Source organism: Carcharhinus amblyrhynchos, chromosome 12 (genome assembly GCF_965287045.1).
Source record: "Carcharhinus amblyrhynchos chromosome 12, sCarAmb.v2.hapA, whole genome shotgun sequence".
In the NCBI taxonomy this organism is placed as follows: domain Eukaryota; kingdom Metazoa; phylum Chordata; class Chondrichthyes; order Carcharhiniformes; family Carcharhinidae; genus Carcharhinus; species Carcharhinus amblyrhynchos.
The window spans coordinates 81050332-81072351 of record NC_137335.1 but is presented as its reverse complement, the minus strand read 5'-3'; the positions used below and the strand labels follow the sequence as shown (position 1 = coordinate 81072351).

At 46.1% G+C, this 22020-nt stretch overlaps 1 protein-coding gene across 1 annotated transcript in view; it reads left to right on the top strand.

The window, feature by feature from the left end:
- The window catches only part of krtcap3 (keratinocyte associated protein 3), a 31107-nt gene that overhangs the window by 1896 nt on the left and 7191 nt on the right, over positions 1–22020 (top strand). The window contains exons 2-4 of the mRNA XM_080200826.1: positions 12593–12777; positions 13746–13805; positions 21136–21336. Coding sequence (XP_080056952.1) covers positions 12593–12777; positions 13746–13805; positions 21136–21336 — 446 coding nt within the window. The remainder of the gene's footprint in view (positions 1–12592; positions 12778–13745; positions 13806–21135; positions 21337–22020) is intronic.

Here is a 22020-nt window from a genome sequence, read left to right as displayed (position 1 = left end):
ATTGTTTCTTGTGCACTATACAGACAAAGCATACCGTTCATAGAGAAATAGGGGAGAAGGAAAGAACAGAATGCAGAATGTAGTGTTATAGTCATAGGGTATAGAGTGAAGGGTGTAATTTTTTAAAATTCATTTGTGGGATATGGGTGTCACTGGCTGGACAGCATTTATTACCCATCCCTAGTTGACCTTGAGATGGTGATGGTGAGCTGCCTTCTTGAATCACTGCGGTCCATGTGCTGTGGGTTGACTCTCAATGCCATTTGGGAGAAAATTCCAGGATTTTGACCCAGCGACTACGAAGGAACAGTGATATATTTCCAAGTCAGGGTGGTGAGTGGCTTGGAGGGGAACTTGCAAGTGGTGATGTTCCCATGTCTCTGCTGCCCTTGTCCTTCTAGATGGAAGTGGTCATTGGTTTGGAAGGTGCTGTCTAAGGATCTTTGGTGAATTGCTGCAGTGCATCTTGTAGATAATATACATTGCTGCTACAGAGTGCCGGTGGTGAAGGGAACGGATGTTTATAGATCTGATGCCAACCAAGTGGACTGCTTTGTCCTGGATGGTGTCAAGCTTCTTGGGTGTTGTTGGAGCTGTACCCATCCAGGTAAGTGGGGAGTATTCCATCATACTCCTGAATTGTGCCTTGCAGATGGTGGACAGACTTTGGGGAGTCAGGAGGTGAGTTATTTGCCACAGTATTCCTAGCCTTTGACCTGCTCTTGTAGCCACTGTGTTTATGTAGTGACTCCAGAAATGTAATGTGGAGAGTATGATCAGTAAGTTCACAGATGACACGAGTTTAGGTCACATCAGCCACGATCTTGTTGAATAATGGGACAGACTTGATGGGCTGATTAACCTTCTCATGTTCCTATTTTTACAGTTTCTAATTCATCCTGAACTCTGCCTCCTGTAGATTAACTCGCAGCAAGCCCGCTGTGCTGTGACTCCCTGTCCATCAGTGCCGTTTTTGGAGTTCTCATCCTTGTTTTCAGTTCCCCCGTGGCCTAATCCCTCCCTAAATCTGTAACCTCCTCCAGCCTACAACTTCTGAGACCTTCTCCTTGCCTCCAATTCTGACCTCCTTTAGCCCTGATTTTAATCGCTGTACTATTGGTGTCTGCACTTCCTGCTTCCTAAGCTTTGGAAGATGGTTCTTTAACTATGTGTCCTCTGCACTTCCCTCTCATCATTTAAGATGCACCTTGAAACCAAACTCTTCGCTTTAAATCTTGTAGTTAGGTGTAAAAGTGTGTTTGGCAACATCTCTTGTTTTGATTTATTATTGTCACATGTATTAGTATACAGTGTAAATTATTATTTCTTGCATGCTATACAGACAAAGCATACCATTCATAAAGAAGGAAGTGAGAGAGTATAGAATGTAGTGTTACAGTCATAGCTAGAGTGTAGAGAAAGATCAACTTCGTGCGAGGTAGATCCATTCAAAAGTCTGATGGCAGCAGGGAAGAAGCTGCTCTTGAGTCAGTTGGTACATGACAGACTTTTGTATATTTTTCCCAACAGAAGAAGGTGGAAGAGAGTGTGTCCGGGGTGCGTGGCATCCTTGATTATGCTGGCTGCTTTTCTGAGACAGCAGGAAGTGTAAGAGTCAATGGATTGGGGTTGGTTTGTGTGATGAATTGGGCTTTGTTTATGACCCTTTGTAGTTTCTTGTGGTTTTGGACAGAGCAGGAGCCATACCGAACTGTGATACAACCAGAAAGAATGCTTTCTATGGTGCATCTGTAAACGTTGGTGAGAGTCGTAGCTGACATGCCAAATTTCCTTAGTCTTCTGAGAAAGTAGAGGCACTGGTGGCCTTTCTTAACTATAGTGTTGACGTGGGGAGGTACCAGGACAGGTTGATGGTGATCTGGACGGCTAAAAATTTGAAGCTCTCGACCATTTCTAGTTTATCCCCATTAAGATATTTTACTCGTAAGACATTTCACTCTGTTAAAGGCATTCTGTAAATGCTAGTTATTGTTCAAAAACAATCCTTCTCTGTCCCTAAAGTTTGTTGTTGTTAATCTGTCTGCCTCTACTGCTGCTGTGTACATTAACTCGAATCCGACAGAGTGAAATAGACTCTTCAGCTCAATATCAGAGAATGAACTCTGTGTTCAGCATGGCCTGTATCCAAAAAAAAAATCACCAGAATAAAACTTCTGTATTTAAAAAACAAAACACAAAGGAAAACAACGCAAGTCACTTCACAGGAAAGAGGAAGAGAGACTGAACTTTTTATAGATGGCTAAATGGTGACACAGGAGCTTTGCCAAAGAAATGGGGCTTCTGACGATGAGTAACATAACAGGAGGAGGTCATTCAGCCTCTTGAATGTTCCACCATTCAGTTAGATCACGGCTGATCTAGATCTTTTGATTTGATTTGTTTGTAATGTAGATTAATGATCTAGACAGGAATGTTTTGATTTGATTTGATTTATTATTGTCACATGTATTGGTATACAGTGAAAAGTATTGTTTCTTGCGTGCTTATAGAGACAAATCATACTGTTCATAGAGAAAGGAAGGAGAGAGTGCAGAATGTAGTGTCACAGTCATAGCTAGGGTGTAGAGAAAGGTCAATTTAATGCAAGGTAGGTCCATTCAAAAGTCTGACAGCAGCGGGGAAGAAGATGTTCTTGAGTTGGTACATAGTATGTGACCTCAGACTTTTGTATCTTTTTCCCGATGGAAGAAGGTGGAAGAGAGAATGCCTGGGGTGTGTGGGATCTTTAATTATGCTGGCTGCTTTGCTGAAGCAGCGGGAAGTGTTGACGGCTGGGAGGCTGGTTTGCGTGATGGATTGGGCTACATTCACAACCGTTTATTGTTTCTTGCAGTCTTGGTCAGAGCAGGACCCATCATACCAAGCTGTGATCCAACCAGAAAGGATGCTTTCTATGGTGCATCTATAAAAGTTGGTGAGAGTCATAGCTGACACGCCAAATTTCCTTAGCCTCCTGAGAAAGTAGAGATGTTGGTGGGCTTTCTTAACTATTGTGAGAGCGTGGGGGGGACCACAATACTTTAGTGATCTGGACACCTGGAAACGTGAAGCTGCCTTGTGCTGTTGGACAGAGCATGAGTTATACCAAGCTGTGATACAGCCAGAAAGGATGTTTCTTTCTGTTTCCCCCCAGTTCTGTTGCAGAGTGAATATTAGGCTGGAGGTCAAGACATGGCGTGTGATCCAGAACGGAGAACTATGCTACCAACAATGGAGCCAAGGGATAGGACGATGCAAGTCAGAGCAGTGGAAGCCTAAGGGAAACTTTCTGGGCACTTTGCATTAGGAGAGACATTGAGGCCTTTGGATCGTTCTCCTTGAAGCAGAGAAAGTTCAGGGGAGATTTAACAGAAACATTTAAAATTATAGCTGCCTTTGGCCCCGTGAGAAAAGGAGCAATTGTTTCCACAGCTTATTGATTTGAGATGATTGGCAATAAAACCAGAGACAAAATTATTATTTTTTTCACACAGTAAGTTATAATGATCTGGAATGTACAATCTATAGAGGACAGGAGGGAAGATTCAACTTTCAAAGGATAATGAATAATAAAACACTTAGCAATACAGAACTTGAGTATTGCTGAAATGGAGACAAGCTATCAAAGTCTTTTGTCTTGTGTTCATCAGGACAGGTGCAAGAATACCAAATTTCAAAGGGAGCGACAATTTATACTGCATGAGAAAAGAGTGCTGATTGATTGCACAATGTGTAGCCTTGGAGAATGCACCAGGGAATAATTGCCCCCCATGCTTTTGTTTAATTCTAAAAGAGGCTCAGACACGACTCTTTGAAATTTTTGCATGGTTGTGTGTAAGATGCGAGGCTTCTACATCATGTATTTTACAGCCACAATTGAGCAACTACCTGAAGGAGGAGTATTTGCAGGGCTACAGGGAAAGAGTAGGGGTTTGGATATAGGCGTTTTCAAAGAGACAGCAAATTGTAAGTAAAAGCTTTAAAGCAACGCTGTGTGTCCATGAAGCCAGTGGAGTTCAGACAGGGGATGGGTAACGACCAAGTGAGATCTAGTAAATAACAGGATAGAGTCATAGGAGATTTGATTGGAAAAAATTACTTGTGTTATACAGCGCCCTTCACCATCTCAAAACATCCCAAAGAAGCGAAGAAATTGCCTTTCAAGTATGGTCACTATTGGAAAAGTAGCAGCAAACTCCCACAAACAACAAAGTGATAATGACCAGATTATCATATTACTGGTGCAGCAACAATAATCTCTCCCTCAATGTCAACGAAACGAAGGAGAAAGTCATCAACTTCAGGAAGCCTAGTGGAAACCATGCCCCTGTCTTCACCCTGTGGGTGAAGGTTTCTGTGTCAGTAAAGGTGAAAGCTGGTAATGTTGTGGAGATCAAACTGATGGTGTCAGTAATGGAGGGAGCATGGTAGGCAGCACAGCCGGGGATTGATTCAGCTTTCATGCTGGTTCAGCTTGGACTAGTGGCAAGTGAAGGGGCAGGAATGAGGGTGAGAACATCGAGGTCTGACTGCTGCCTCACAGCGCCAGGGACCCAGATTCGGCTCCCAGTTGGGTCACACTGTGTGGAATTTGCACATTCTCCCCATGTCTGCATGGGTTTCCTCTGGGTGCTCCAGTTTCCTCCCACAGTCTGAAAGATGTGCCGGTTAGGTGCAGTGGCCATGCTGAATTCTCCCTCAGTGTACCCGAACAGGCGCTGGGGTGTGGCGACTAGGGGATTTTCACAGTAACTTCATTACCGTGTTAATTTAAACCTACTTGTGACACCCATAAATAGATTCTCAAGGCTCTTACTGATAAGATGGAGACGTTTTTCGTGTTGGGCGAGTGTTAAGCATGAAATTGATGAAGATGGCTAAAGATAAGCTGGAGCTGGCTCTAACCAGCTTGCACTGCAACGCTTACCCTACCTCGCAGCCAGTGAAGTAGCATGGAAACGAGGGGGGGAAATGGGCAGCAAAGGAAGTGACCAATGGCCGAATTGTTGCTGGTATTGTGAGGGAGGGGTGGGTTAGGTGTCGGTGTGTTTAAGATTAAAATTTTATTTATTTGTGTCACAAGTAGGTTTACATTAACGCTGCAGTGAAGTTACTGTGAAAATCCCCTAGTTACCACACTCTGGCACCTGTTCGGGTACACTGAGGGAGAATTTAGCACAGCCAATGCACCCTAACCAGGACGTCTTTGGAGTGTGGAAGGAAACCAGTGCAAACTCTACGCAGACAATGACCCAATCGAAACCAGGTCCCTGGCGCTGTGAGGCAGCAGTGCAAACCACTGTGCCACCGTGCTGCCTAGGTATGGTGGTGGGTTTTGGGTCATCTTGTCACTTCTAGTAGTACCAGTACTTACTCTGAGCCACAATCTGTACACAAGGCCACTCGGAGTCTTTACCTCATCAGCTGGAAAGGTTGAAAAGATCAGATCAAGAGATCAATGATCTCATTGAATGGCGGAGCAGGCTCGAAGGGCCAGATGGCCTATTCCTGCTCTGAGTTCTTATGTTCGGACTGGATCAGGCTGTCTCCGGATTTCTGAAGAAGAAGAAAATCCCTCCTCTCCTTTCCCCTTCCCCCTCCTCTCCCTACCCCTTCCCCCACCGCTCCCTTCTCCCTCCCCCCGTTCCGTACCCCTCCTTTCCCTCCTCACCCTCACAGCAATCTGCTAGTCCTGTCTCTGGAATGTGTACATTACTGATAACCAGTTTGCCAGATAGCATTTTTACTCGAGGTGGGTCATGCCAAGTGCAAATAAAAAAGCATTTTGCAAATATTTGTGTTCCTGTTCTAACAGCAATTCAGCCTGTTTCTCTTGAAGTGCTTTTAAAATGCAGGAGAAGCAATAAACTCAGCAACAGTCCGTCCTCCTGCAACTCTGCTAACTATCCGACGTATTGTTGATCTGTGAATACGTCTTTGACACTAGCTACAAGTTATCTCTTGGGGAGTGCAGGGTGTCGAAATTTGCTGATGACACCAAGATTGGTGGAACGGCAAATTGCGCGGAGGGTGTGGAGAGTCTACAGAAGGATCTAGATAGGCTGGGCGAATGGGCCAGGAACTGGCAAATGGAATTTAATGTTAGCAAGTGTGAGGTGGTCCACTTTGGTAGGAATAATGGTAGGAAGGATTATTACTTACGTGGCGAAAAACTGCAGCAGGTGACGGTGCAGAGGGACCTCGGGGTCCTTGTGCATGAGTCGCAAAAACCCAGCTTGCAGGTGCAGCAGGTGGTCAGGAAGGTGAATGGGATGCTGGCCTTCATAGCGAGGGGGATTGAATATAAAAGTAGGGAGGTCTTGCTGCGGCTGTATAGGGCATTGGTGAGGCCGCAGCTGGAGTACTGTGTGCAGTTTTGGGCGCCGTACTTACGCAAGGATATTTTGGCCTTGGAGGGAGTGCAGAGAAGGTTTACTAGGCTGATGTCGGAGTTGAGGGGGTTGAGCTATGAGGAGAGGCTGAATAAACTAGGCTTGTACTCGTTAGAGTTTAGAAGAATGAGGGGAGATCTCATTGAGATGTATAAGATGATGAATGGGATGGATAGGATAGAGGTGGAGAGACTCTTCCCGCTCAGAAAGGACAGTAGGACTAGGGGGCACAGCATCAAGATAAAGGGGGGGCAGTTTAGAACGGAGTTGAGGAAGAACTTCTTCACTCAAAGGGTGGTGAATCTCTGGAATTCTCTGCCCGTTGAAGTGGTGGAGGCTGCCTCGCTAAATATTTTTAAGAAGCGGGTTGATGGGTTTTTGATAAGAGAGGGGATTAAGGGTTATGGGGAGAGGGCGGGAATGTGGAACTGAGCCACGACAGATCAGCCATGATCTTATTGAATGGCGGGGCAGGCTCGAAGGGCTAGATGGCCTACTCCTGCTCCTATTTCTTATGTTCTTATGTTATGTTCTTATGATGGCACAGTGATTAGCACTGATGCCTCACAGCACCAGGGACCTCGGGTCACTGTCTGTGCAGAGTTTGCACATTCTCCCCATGTCTGTGTGGGTTTCCTCCGGGTGCTCCGGTTTCATCCCACAGTCGAAAGATGTGTTAGGTGGATTGGCCAGATGTTAATATTAACCCTAGTGTCAGGGAGATTAGCAGAGTAAATATGTGGGGTTACAGGATTAGGGCCTGGGTGGGATTATGGTCTGTGCAGTATCAATGGGCTGAATGGCCTCCTTTTGCACTGAACGGACTCTATGATGAGTAGAAAGGTGACGATGAACATGGCTTGTGTGTGAATTGGATCATAATGAGTGAGGTTATAACCTCGTTCCTTCTCGCGTCCTGGCCTTGCTTGGCCCCCTACAAGGTGAGTCTGGACAGCTGGAGATGGACTGGATGCTGTGGTGACCACTTCTGTGTCTTTTGGAGTTCTATGAATTTCACACACGGCGCTAGGTCCCCATCGGACTGTCTCAACCATCCCGTCCACTGGAATTGGTCTCCACATGACAGCTTAAACAAGCCCCTAAACAGGAGGCCTGCCAGTTACCCCGATCTGGTTTGGCCTGCCCATTGGAGTGGGTCATCAGTGTGTGGCCACTCCTGCATGTTAACATGCCACAGCCGAGAGTGGGTGAAAGTGAGGACCAGAACAGGGTGACCCTCTCTGTAAAGAGCTGTGAGTCCACGTGCTAGAGGTGCTACCCCTGTCTTACACCCCTTTCTGAGCCCATAACTCACCTGCAATACCCTGTGATGCCCCATCCTATTTACACCCTTCTGGCTGAAGAATGGCCTTATTACACACCTCCCAAACTCACTGGGACTCTGCCAAACACCTCGAAGGACGAACAAAAGAGAGAGATCTGTCTGAGTCACTAAGGAGTTGGTCTGATTTAATCCAGCTCCCACAGGGAGCAGTTCCTGACTTGGAACATGATTTCTGGAGACGAGTGCGTAAAATTGACTTTGTAGAACTTGAAATAAAACTCATTACAGAATTGTTGAATAACATCATAGAATCTAACAGGCAAGAAGGAGGTCATTAGGCTCATCGAGACTGTGTGGAAAATAATCCAATTAGTCCCAATCCCCTGTCATTGGTCTTTTAATTAAGATTCACAGGTGAAGGGAGTTATTTAATTAAATACTTAGAAGTAGTTACTTGGACCATAGAGTTTTAGCATTGCTGAGAAAAGAGGCGTGTCGAAGCTTTTCATCTTGTACTCATCAGGACAGTTTGCAAGAATACCAATTGTAAAGGGAACAGCAATTTGCATTGCACGAAAAGAGAGTGCTGATTGGTAGGTAGGGGTGTGCCATGGAGCCTGCACATGGGAACAGTTAACTGCCAAGCTTTTGTTGAAATTCAAACCAGGCCACCTCTTTGTCCAAAGTATTGACATGGAGAATGAACCAGGGAATGGCTGTCCCCTTAGTTCTTCTTTAGTAAAAAAGGTGCAAAACGTGGGCAAGTGTCTTCTGTCTGTGAAGGGGCTATATGTAGCTTCTAGCATGCACTGTGAGCCCAACTAATAGTCTTAAATAGATTGTGTGCGCGTGTGTGTATTGTTCCCATTACAATTGAAAGCTGCCCTGATGGGTGCAAGATGAAAAGCTTCAACAACATGTCTCTCTTCTCAGTAATGCCCAAGTTCATAGAGCACCTTTTTAAAGAGTGACTGAAATCTGGCGGCCTGAGTCAGTCAAGCAAAAGACTCTTAGTGACATGGTTGTGGGTTTAAGCCCCTGTGTGGGTGCTTGTGGTTCTTTTGCAATGTCTGACTTTGTGAATTGATCTAAAACTGAGTAAATATTAACCTCTGGTCTCCTTTATGAATTGATTGTAAGAAATATGGATAAATTGATGGGACCCTGGGTGAGTAGGAGATAGGCGAATGTAATGCTGTGTTCTGTAAATAAAGGAACTATCAAGATAAGTGTCTAGCTTCATACTGCACCAGTTATCACCCACAACTCTTTCTCCTCAGCCCTGCAATCTATTTTTCCTTTTCAAGCATCGATCTGATTCTCTTTTGAAAGTCACTAATGAATCTGCTTCCACTGACGGCGTTTTTTAAATGATATCTTGCTGCGTAAAATTAATTGTCATCTGCCCTGTGTGAATTATCTCGGTCCACTGGTTATACTGATTTCCCTGCCTGTGGAAACAGTTTCTCTCTATCTCCCCTGTCACAATCCTTCATAACTTTGATAGCTTCATTAAATGTCCCTGTGTCTTTCTTCACTTTAAGGAGAACAGTGCCAGTTTCTCCCTATAACTGAAATCCCTCATCCCTGATACCGTTCTAATAAATCTTTCTGTCTTCTCCAAAACCTTCCGAAAGTGCAGTGCCTAGAATTGTTTCTTTTACCCGCACCAGGGGCTCGGATTCAATTCCGGCCTCAGGTGACCTTTTGTGTGGAGTCTGTAGGTTCATAGATTCTGTACGTTCTCCTGTGTCTGTGTGGGTTTCCTCCTACAGTCCAGGGATGTGCAGGTTGGATGGATTGGCTGTGTTAAATTGTCCCAAGATGTGTAGGTTAGGCGAATTTGTGGGGTAAATATGTGGAGTTCTGGGGATAGGGCTTGGGTAAGATGTTCTGTTGGACAGTCAGTGTAGACTTGATGGGCCAAATGGTCTCCTTTTGCATTATAGGGATTCTAAACAAAGAACAACCCAGCACGGGAAACAGGCCCTTCGGCCCAACGAGCCCGCGCCGCCATTTCAACAAAGCATTTTCCTACACCTACCCTGCCCCGTGTTCTATGGCTCTTCTATCTTTCACCTTTATAGAGACTTGGATTCATCCTAAACTCTGCTTCCTGTGTCCGAGTGCACTCTTCCATTCAACTTTCACCCCCATGCTGGCTGAACCGTAGTCGCTCTCAGTTTGACAACACCTTGTCCTTGCGATTGCTGTAACCTCCTTGTACCCTCTGAGATCTTTGCCCTTCTCTAATTATAAACTTGCACGTTCCGGATCCTCATTTCCCCCACTATCAGTGGCCGTGCTTTCAGCTGCTGGTGTTGCCAGCTCTGGAATTCTCTCCCTAAACATCTCCACCTCTCTCCTGTCCCTTTAAGACGCACCTTTAAACCTGAACCTCTTTGACCCTGGCTTAGGTCACCATGTCCCAAGCGCCTCCCAAGAGGTTACGCATCAGATTTTATCTAATATCATTCTTGTGGAGCAGCTTGTAGAGTTGCACAGTGTTAAAGGCATTATGTTGTTGGTGCCTAACCAGTGGTCTTTGCTTTTGTACTCCATGCCTCTAAACTAATGTTGTAAATAGTTTTGTTTAAATATGCTCTTGATGTCATGGTGAAAGAGGCCCATAGATTTAGCGTAAATAGGTGTGCTGGACATTTATAAAACCATTTTAAAACAGCAACGTGTCAGACAATCACACATTGGTTACAAAAGATGAAGCCATTTGGCCCATTGGAAATCATCCTGTTCCCCACCCCCCACGCTTGGTTTCCACACCCCCCCCCCCCCCCCCCCCCCCCCACGTTGTATCATTTAATTGGTTGTTAGTGAAGTCTTTCACACATGAATCACGCCTTGTACAAACAAAGATTTCCAGATATTGCTGCTGCATTAAGCTGTTGATCTCGCTTTGGCTTATCTGTGTGGGATCTTGCTGTGTAAATCAATTTCAGATCTTCATCAGCTACAGTCTTTCGCTTTTACTTTGTGGTCAGAGCCTCCAGATAAACCTACCAGTTTCACAGAGAGAAGTGAAAAGGCCATTCTCACAACAATAAAATGTTCCCTAAACCATTTGATCTTTTAATCGGGGAAATGCTTGGGTTTGTTGTGTTAATGCTGGGGTTCGTTCTGTTCGCATTGAGAGGGTGCTAGCTCCCATGAGGCCACTCCTCATTTATGCATTGTTAATTCCAGCTCCCTCGTCCTGGTGGATTAACCACAGACCCCAAAATATTTAGCAAAGTTGTGACAGAAAGCGTGAATGCATAAACAGAGGAGCTACAGATTGTGGAAAGCTGAAATAAATATAGGAATTGGACCGTGCATGGGGTCCACTGCTGGAAAAGAAAGGGAAACCTCATCACTGTTTTATTTCTGATTCCATTCTCGCCCCTCCCTTTCTTGCCTCCAAAGTGGGATTCCTTACCACAGGAAATGGCTGATGGTAAAACATTGAATGCATTCAAGAGGTGGCTGGATCTCGTACTTGGGGCGAATGGGATCAAAGGTTCTGGGGAGAAAGCAGGAGTAGGCTGTTGAGTTGGACAATCAGCCTTGATTGTGATGAATGGCGGTGCAGGCTTGAAGGGCTGAATGGCCTCCTCTTACTCCTATCTGTCTTTCTATGCCTTTTGTACCCTTGTAGCCTGTGCAAACTTGTCCAGTACTGCATAATCTTGCAGCCAGCAGAGAGAGAAGCTATCATTGTGGACACACTCGGACATTGTATATATTTAAGATTGAAATTAATAGATTTTTTGGCACTTAGGGAATTGAGAGAGGGGATAGGAAAGTGGGAGTTTGTCCATGGTCTCTCGGAGGAGCATGCTTGATGGGCCATATGGCCTACTTTTCCTCCCAGTTTTTGTGTAACAGTAATTTGCACATCTATAACTCCTTTAACATTAATAAAACATTTCAAGGCACTTGTAACATTGTCAGAGAAAATTTGACACCAAGCCACAATATTAAAACAGGTAACCATAAGCTTAGTTGGGAGGTAGGGTTTGAGGAATGTCTTAAAGGAGGGAAGAGAGGCAAAGAGTTGAGGAACTTTCAATCCATCAGTCTGGGTTGGACTTGAAGCCAGGTCTCAGAGACAAAATCAGAAGCTGTTTTCACACTTGAGTGTTACCCCTTCAAAGAAAATTATAGCACAGGAACAGACCCTTCTGCCCTCCAAGCCTGCACCGACCATGCTGCCCATCTGGGCTATAACCCTTTACCCTTCTGGGGACGGTATCCCGCTATTCCCATTCTATCCATGTATTTGTCCAGATGCCTCTTAAAAGTGGGATGCCCCTTGGGTCTCCTGGGACCACTACGAGACCATGATAAACTGGCAGAATTTGCTAAGGGCAACAGTTAGGAAGAATAAATTTTTCAGTTCTCTCTGTGAAACTGGTAAGTTTATCTGGAAGCTCAGACCATCAAATATAAGTAAAAGACTGTAGATGATGGAGATCAGAAATAAAACAGGAAGTGCTGGACTCTGTGGCGGGAGAATCAGAGTCAAAGCTTCGAGTTGGAAATGGCTGTTCTGAAGAGTCACGTTGGACTGGGTGAACTATTTCTCTCTCCACAGGTGTTGCCAGAATGGCTGAGTTCTTTTCCAGCCAATCCTGTTTCCATTTCCCTCTGCCCTCTTCCTGGTTGTATCACAGCTTGGTCTGGCTCCTGCTCTGCCCTAGACCACAAGAATCTACAAAAGGTCATGAATTTAGTAACACTACATTCTGCACTGTCTGTTTCCTTCTCTATGAACAGTATGCATTGTCTGTATAGCGTGCAAAAAACAATACTTCTGACTGTATACTAATACATGTGACGATAATAAATCATATCCTCCCCTCTTTAATTTTGACTCTGTGTCTTCAATGCATGTGGATGTTCTGCTTTGATCTGACAGATAAGGAGACCGGTGCCCGGCAGTTGATGAGGAAAGGCATTGCGCTGATCTTTGTTGGGCACATCAACTTCATCATTGGTGCAATCGTCCATGGCACAGTCCTCAGGCACATCTCCAAGCCCAAGGGCAGGGTGACGGCCGAGTATTCGGTGGCCAACATTATCTGTGTCATCTCGGGCGTGTTGGTGAGTGCTTCTGTTCAGTTTGTTTTAGCAGTGGGAGTGAATTGTGAGTATCCTGCCTGGAGTATGCTTAAATATTCCAGAAAATTGATGGGCATGGGTACGCGAACAGGCTATTGTCATTTGGTGTGAGGGTAAAACAACAACTTGCGTTGCTATAGCACCTTTCACAGTGTTATGACATCCCAAATGGTTAAAAGACAAGCAAGTATTTTCTTCTAAAGAGCCACCACTGTTGTAACATTGGAATCATAACTGCCAGTTTCTGGATAGGGGTGGCACAGTGGTCAGCATTGCTGCCTCACAGCGTCAGGGGCCCAGGTTCAATTCATAGCTGGGGTCACTGTCCATGTGGAGTTTGCATGTTCTCCCCGTGCCTGCGTGGGTTTCCTCCGGATGCTCCGGTTTCCTCCCACGTTCCAAAGAAGTGTGGGTTAGGTTGATTGGCCATGCTAGATTGCCCCTTAGTGTCCCAAGAGGTTGGAGGATTAGCGGGGCAAATACTCGGGGTTACAGGGAACAGGTCTGAGTGAGATCCCCCCTTAGTGTCAGGGGGATTACATGGGGTTACAAGGATGGGGCTTGGATGAGTCTTCGGTGCAGACTCAATGGGCCGAATGGCCTCCTTCTGCACTGTACGGATTCTATGGAAAGCTCTTGGATTGCCCAGTGGGGATTTTTCCACGTTTCTGAAAGGAAGATAGTTTATACCTCTGATAGACAGTTCAAACTAACATCCTGCACCTGAAATATTGAACCCTCCTTTGTCTTTGCACCTGCTGTGTGTTTGCATCATATTTATTCCCTCGTTCCTTGCAACAGTCTCTTGGCAACCATATCACGGCTGCCAGGAAGGCTGATAAACTGTTTGTTTAATTTAACATCACTCTTCCGAGGGACTTTGGTGGGGGGGGGGGACCTCAAAACTCTGGGTGTGACTAATTGAAATTTCTGCTGTTTTAATTCTGCAGAGCATCGTAACTGGGATCATTGCCATTCTAGTCTCGCGAAACTTAAGCAAAATAAAACTGGTGAGTGGTTTAATTCTTGTCGCATTGGAAAGTGGTTGGAAATAAATATGAATTTTTTTAAAAATAATGTTATGTTCCAACTGTAGCAAATGTGAAAATAGTGGAATAGAGGAACCACAGCAAGGGAACATTGTATCACTTGGCAGCAGTGATGACAACTACGCTGTTAGTATTTGGCATCACCATTCATCTGAAACTGAAAGCAACTTTTGGAGTTTGCTTGTTGCAATTAAACATTGAATTCCAGAGTGATTCAGTGTTTCTCTATGTAGAATCGTAGAATCCTACAGTGCAGAAGGAGGCCATTCGGCCCATCGCGACATGGAAGGTCCCCCAGATTTCAAATTTCCGCGGAAAATCTGGACAGCCCTCACCCACCTGAGGACGGGTCCAGGGAGACACGACCATCTTGCTCCACAAGTGCTAAGGGTTTATGTATTAGTCACAAGTAGGTTTACATTGACACTGCAATGAAGTTACCACACACTGCAGTGAAGTCATGTGAAAATTCTCTAGTTGCCGCACTCCGGCACCTGTTCGGGTGCACTGAGGGAGAATTTAGCAAGGCCGATGCAGTCTTTTGGACTGTGGGAGGAAACCGGAGCACCCGGATAAACCCACGCAGACGTGAGGAGAATGTGCAGACTCCGCACGGATGGTTTCCCAAGCCAGGAATTGAACCCGAGTCCCTGGCGCTGTGAGGCAGCAGTGCTAACCACCGTGCCACCCCAGGAAGGTCCCCCAGATTTCAACTTTCTGTGGAAAGTCTGGGCAGCCCTCAACCACCTGAGGACGGGTCCAGGGAGACACGGCCATCTTCCCCCACAAGTGGAATGAGAGGAACTGCTCAAATTGTGACTGTGGCAGCCTAAGGCAGATCAGCACCCACCTACTGAAGGGCGGCACGGTGGTTAGCACTGCTGCCTCACAGCGCCAGCGACCCGGGATCGATTCCGGCCTTGGGCGACTGTGTAGAGTTTGCACGTTCTCCCGTGCCTGCATGGGTTTCTGTGCTCCCACAGTCCAAAGATGTGCCGGTTAGGTGAATTTGCCATGCTGAATGGCCCCTCGGTGTCCCAAGATGTGTAGGTTAGGGAATTAACAAGATAAGTATGTGAGGTTATGTGAATAGGGCCTGGGTAATGTGCTCGGTCAGATAGTCAGTGCAGACTCAGTGGGCAGAATGGCCTCCTGCACTGTGGGGATGTTGTGACTAATCCTGGGAGATTCATTCCTGGTGGCATCACAATTATTCACAGTGTTTCAGCTGAAGCCACAAATTAACCTCAACATTGAACCCAGCCATACAAGTAAAAGACATAGCGCGCTAAATTCCCTCTGTGAAATGTCAGAATTCTCCAGTTAATAAGAAGACTTGTATTTTTTTTATATGTTTAAGATGTCTGATTTTTCGACTCCCTTGTGCACGTCCCAATAATTAATCCCACTCACTGTGAAATTTTAATTAAAGTTGACAAATTCAGTGCTATTCATTCCCTACATTACAATAATAACTACACTTCCGAAGTATTTTAGTGGAGAGAACAATAAACTATTAATCAGGCTCTGGAACTAGTTCCCCACAAGGAGCAGAATGCAGTGATTGTTATTCAAGTATTATTGGCTCCGCTACCCAGATACTTTACAGCAAGATAAGGGAATTAACTTGTGCATTGTATTCTGACTGGTCACCAGTGCAAGAATCATAGAAACATGGAAGATAGGAACAGGAGGAGGCCATTTGGCCCTTCGAGCCTGCTCTGCCATTCATTACGATCATGGCTGATTGTCCAACTCAATAGCCCAATCCTGCTTTCTCCCTATAACCTTTGATCCCATTCACCCCAAGTGCTATATCCAGCCACTTCTTGACATTCAATACTTTGACCTCAACTACTTTCTGTGGTAATGAATTCCACAGGCTCACCACTCCGAGTGAAGAAATGTCTCCTCATCTCTGTCCTAAATGATCTACCCTGAATCCTCAGTCTGTGACCCCTGGTTCTGGACTCTCTCTCCCCCCCCCCCCCCCCCCCCCCCCACCACCATCGAGAACATCCTCCCCACATCTATCCTTTCCAGTCCTGTTAGAGTTTTATAAGTTTCTATCAGATCCTCCCCCCTCCTCTTCATCTGAACCCCAGTGAAAACTAGTCAATCTCTCCTCATGCACCAGTCCCACCATCTCTGGAATCAGCCTTGTTCAAACAGAGGTTGCTGCAGGACTTGTACAGCTTCACGTTGGGGTGTATCAGGGGGGTCTCACACTGAATATAATAATATGTAGTTCAGAAGGTTACACAGCAAGTTTTTTATAGCAAGAATTGTTAGCTCATGTCTATAGTCCATCCTTGGGAATTGTTTTTGTTTTATTCAATCGTGGGATGTGGGTGTCGCTGGCTGGCCAGCATCAGTTGCCCATCCCTAGTTGCCCTTGACATCTGAGTGGCTTGGTAAGCCATTTCATAGGGCAGTTGAGACTCAGCCACATTGCTGTGGCTCTGTAGGGCAGACCAGGTAAGGACGGCAGATTTCCTTCCTTAAAAGGCATTAGTGAACCAGATGGGTTTTTCCAACAATTGACAACTGTTTTATTGAATTCACATTCCACCAACTCCTGTGGATTTGAACGCAGGTCCCCAGAACATTAGCTGAGTCTCTGGATTAATAGTCTAGTGATAATACCACTAAGCCATCACCTCCCTTGAGTGATAATGGAGTGATAGTGCACTCTGTACTCTTGCGTGTGAATCTGAAGATTGAGTTCAAGTACCATTCCAATCTGATGCTACTGGTGCCAGTAGTAAGGGAGTGCTATACTGTCAGAGGTGCCATCTTTCAAATAAGCCATTAAACTCAGGTAATTTCTGCCCTCAAGTGGATTTTGATTTGATTTATTATTACATGTATCAGTATACAGTGAAAAGTATTGTTTCTTGTGCACTATACAGTCAAAGCATATTGTTCATAGAGAAGGAAAGGAGTGCAGAATGTAGCTAGGGTACATAAGAACATAAGAAATAGGAGCAGGAGTAGGCCATCTAGCCCCTCGAGCCTGCCCCCCCATTCAATAAGATCATGGCTGGTCTGTCGTGGCTCAGTTCCACTTTCCCGCCCTCTCCCCATAACCCTTAATCCCCTTGCCTATCAAAAACCCATCAACCCGCGTCTTAAAAATATTTAGCGAGGCAGCCTCCACCACTTCAACGGGCAGAGAATTCCAGAGATTCACCACCCCTTGAGTGAAGAAGTTCCTCCTCAACTCCGTTCTAAACCGACCCCCCTTTATCTTGAGGCTGTGCCCCCTAGTCCTACCGTCCTTTCTGAGCGGGAAGAGTCTCTCCACCTCTATCCTATCCATCCCATTCATCATCTTATACGTCTCAATGAGATCCCCCCTCATTCTTCTAAACTCTAACAAGTACAAGCCTAGTTTATTCAGCCTCTCCTCATAGTTCAACCCCCTCAACTCCGGTATCAGCCTAGTAAACCTCCTCTGCACTCCCTCCAGGGCCAAAATATCCTTGCGTAAGTGCGGCGACCAAAACTGCACACAGTCCTCCAGCTGCGGCTTCACCAGTGCCCTATACAGCTGCAGCAAGACCTCCCTACTTTTATATTCAATCCCCCTCGCTATGAAGGCCAGCATCCCATTCGCCTTCCTGACCACCTGCTGCACCTGCAGGCTGGGTTTTTGCAACTCATGCACAAGGACCCCGAGGTCCCTCTGCACCGTCGCCTGCTGCAGTTTTTCGCCACGTAAGTAATAGTCCTTCCTACCATTATTCCTACCAAAGTAGACAACCTCTCATTTGCCAACATTAAATTCCATTTGCCAGTTCCTGGCCCATTCGCCCAGCCTATCTAGGTCCTTCTGCAGACTATCCACACCCTCCGCACAATTTGCCTTTCCACCAATCTTGGTGTCATCAGCAAATTTCGACACCATACACTCGGTTCCCTCCTCCGGATCATCTGTATAAATGGTAAATAGCTGAGGCCCCAGCACCGACCCCTGGGGCACTCCACTAGTCACCAACCGCCAATCCGAATAGCACCCATTGACCCCCACTCTCTGCCTCCTATTTGACAGCCAATCCTCTATCCACGCTAACACTCTATCCACGCTAACACCCTACCCCCAACTCCATGCCCCCTGACCTTCTGTAATAACCTCTTGTGAGGCACCTTGTCAAATGCCTTCTGAAAATCAAGAAACACCACATCCACCGGTTCTCCTCTATCCACCGTCCTAGACACATCCTCATAGAACTCCAATAAATTCGTCAGACTCGACTTCCCCTTAACGAAACCATGCTACGTCTGCTCTACCAAACAATTCTCCTCAAGATGCCTCACTATTTTCTCCTTGATCACGGATTCTAACATTTTTCCTACAACAGACTTTAAACTAACCGGCCTATAATTCCCCGCCTTTTGCCTGCCACCCTTCTTAAACAACGGCATAACATTAGCCGTTTTCCAATCTTCCGGCACTTCCCCGGAATCCAGCGATGTTTGGAAAATAATCACCAAGGCATCCACTGTCACCTCCGCCATTTCTTTCAGAACCCTTGGATGCATTCCATCCGGTCCTGGGGACTTGTCCACAATCAGTCCCTCCAGTCTGTTGAGCACCGCCTCTCTAGTAGCAATAATGTCATTGTTGAGGTATTGGGTACAGAGAAAGATCAACTTAATGCAAGATTGGTCCATTCCAAAGTCTGACGACAGCAGGGAAGAAGCTGAACTTGAGTCGCTTGCTACGTGACCTCAGACTTTTGTATCTTTTTCCTGATCGAAGAAGGTGGAAGAGAGAATGTCCGGGGTGCGTAGAGTCTTTAATAATGCTGGCTGCTTTTTTCCGAGGCAGCAGGAAGTGTAGACAGAGTCAATGGATGAGAGACTGATTTGCATGATGGATTGGGCTACGTTCATGATCTTTTGTAGTTCCTTGCAGTCTTGGGCTGGGCAGAGCAGGAGCCGTACCAAGCTGTGATACAACAAAAAGAATGCTTTCTATGGTGCATCTGTAAAAGTTGGTGAGAGTCGTAGCTGACATGCCAAATTTCCTTCATCTTCTGAGAAACTAGAGACATTGGTGGGCTTTCTTAACTATACTGTCGGCATGGGGGGATCAGGACAGGTTGCTAATGATCTGGTCACCTAAAAACAGCTGTATAGGGCATTGGTGAGGCCGCAGCTGGAGTACTGTGTGCAGTTTTGGGCGCCGCACCTGTGCAAGGATATTTTGGCCCTGGAGGGAGTGCAGAGGAGGTTTACTAGGCTGATACCGGAGTTGAGGGGGTTGAGCTATGAGGAGAGGCTGAATAAACTAGGCTTGTACTCGCTAGAGTTTAGAAGAATGAGGGGAGATCTCATTGAGACGTATAAGATGATGAATGGGATGGATAGGATAGAGGTGGAGAGACCCTTCCCGCTCAAAAAAGACAGTAGGACTAGGGGGCACAGCCTCAAGATAAAGGGGAGGCGGTTTAGAACGGAGTTGAGGAGGAACTTCTTCACTCAAAGGGTGGTGAATCTCTGGAATTCTCTGCCCGTTGAAGTGGTGGAGGCTGCCTCGCTAAATATTTTTAAGAAGCGGGTTGATGGGTTTTTGATAAGAGAGGGGATTAAGGGTTATGGGGAGAGGGCGGGAAAGTGGAACTGAGCCACAACAGATCAGCCATGATCTTATTGAATGGCGGGGCAGGCTCGAAGGGCTAGATGGCCTACTCCTGCTCCTATTTCTTATGTTCTTATGTTCTTATGAAGCTCTTGACCATTCCTACTTTGTCCCCATTGATGTAGTCGGGGGCACGTTCTTCTCTACGCTTCCTGAAGTTGATGATGATTTCCTTTGTTTTACTGGCATGGAGGGAGGGATTATTGTTGTCGCACCAGTTCACCAGATTCTCTACATCTTTCCTGTACTCATTGTTTGAGATCTGACCCACTACAGTGGTATCGTTGGTAAACTTGAAAATTGAGTTGAGGGGAATTTGGCCACACAGTCATAGGTGGATATCAAAGATCTCTCCACACTATATTTTGAGGAAGAACGAGGGAGTTCTCCCCTGGTGTCCTGGTCAATATTTCTCTCAACCAATATCATCCTAAGCAAAAGACCGTCAGCCACATTGTTGGGGGTAAGCTGGCTGCCTGCTTTATAATAATGACTACGCTTCATTAATAATTGGCTGTGAAGTGCTTTGGGAGGTCCTGATATTGTGAAAGGTGCTGTATAAATGTATCTACGTTGACAGGGTAAATGCAGCTTAGATGGAATTCCATGGTAAAGTCTCAGAGCGATCTCCCCCTTTCCACCCAAACACATTTCTATATCATTCGTGCATCTGTACCTGACTCAGCAATCCAATTTAAATATTGGCTTGATTTTGCAGTCAGCAGCAATTGATGCAACTCACCATTGATTTTGACAATATAGTGGTCTCTTGGTGTGGATTTCCCCCTTCCCACTGGCAGTTTCAATCTGATTCTGAGACGAGGGGATCTCCAGGGCTCCAACTGCGCTGATCTTTTCAAGCAGATAAGCTTATAAGGGAGAGAGGCAAACTGAACCCCTCGAACTTTTCTCGCTGCCTGTCCATAAGGAGATATGTTTTAACGTTTTGGAATAGGCTGTGGCTGGATTTCCCCTCTGTGTGACGTCAATTTTTTTTAAAGTGACTCACCGCAAACTCTCTTTGGATCAAGTCAGAAAAATTGTTTATTCACACATTCAAACCTGGCGGATAGTTATCTCACACACAATCGCACGCACGCACATGCTTGCTCAAAAGGAAATAGGGGAGAAAAGAGATTTATAATCATGAATAACTTTGAAAAATAAGGTTAAGATTTTTTATTAGTATCACAAGTAGGCTTACATTAACTTTGCAATAAAGTTCCTTTGAAAACCCTTAGTTGCCACACTCTGGTGCCTGTTCGGGTACACGGATGGGCAATTTAGCATGGCCAGTGTGCCTAATCAGCATGCCTTTTGGACTGTGGGAGGAAACTGGAGTGTCCGGAGGAAAGCCACGTAGAGAATGTGCAAACTCGGCACAGACAGTCACCCAAGCCGGGAGTGGAACTCGGGTCCCCGGTGCTGTGTCGACTCCACCAACCATGTAGATTTGGGTATTAATTTACATGATGTCCCAATCCTGTGAGGATTTGTTCAGGTCGGAGTTAAGGTTGAGGTGGGTTCAGCTGGCTGAAAGCAGGAGTCGCAGAATTCCTTTTCAGATTAGTGATGATCCAATTTTGGATTTCCATTGTGTGTCGTTTTTGCCTTTTCACTGAATTCCCAATTATGCTTCCACAGCACTGGGGACTGCTGTCGATCTCGCTGTTAAATACTTTGGTATCGTTGGCCTGCTCGATTGGAGTACTCCTCGCCATTGTGCTGACAGTGTCACAGGGCGGCAGGAACCTGATTTCTGGCTGCAACTCCACAATGGTGCCGGCCATCTCCAGCAGGGCAGTGATCATGAATGACTGCCCGTTTGACACCACACGCATTTACGTAAGTAATTGGGCATTTCTAGGTTTTTGAAACGATTGCTCTTGTACCCTCAATCATTAGCAAAGTGATGAAAGGGGCCCTCGGAAGTGCCATTAAGCAGCAGCAACTCAGCAATCACCTGACGTCGAGGGAATCCTCCCAAGGCTGGCGGGTTCAATGTCGGGCACAAGGCCCAAAAATCACTTTAATGCTAGCGTGAATTTACAGTGGGATCTTCTGCTGAAGTCCGCCATGGTGGACTGGGAAAGCTGCTAGAGGCCGGTAAGAAATCCATTTACATCTCACCAGTGGGATATGAAGGTCCAGTTGCCCACGCCCGATTCCCGGATGTAGGTCCAATTGCCCACGCCCGAGTTCCTGTGGGAAAATGCACCGGTGCAAACCACAGTCGGAATAATGTGGTGTGCCGATGTCGGGACTCAACGGAATAATGCCTGAGGCTGCCTCCGGAATTCAGGGTGGAGGCCAACGGGAACGCCCGATCCCAGAATGCCACAGCTGTGGCTGGGGAAAGCAGCGACAGGTGGACCTTCCAGATTTGGTGCCCTGGAGGGGGTCCATCTCCCAGCCTCAGAATATTCCTGGAGATCCATTTTCACTTTCAGGAGGTCCACCTTCTGTCTTCAAGCTGGCACCTGGAAAGAATAGTGACTAGGTGCAACATCTACCACAGAATATGGGACG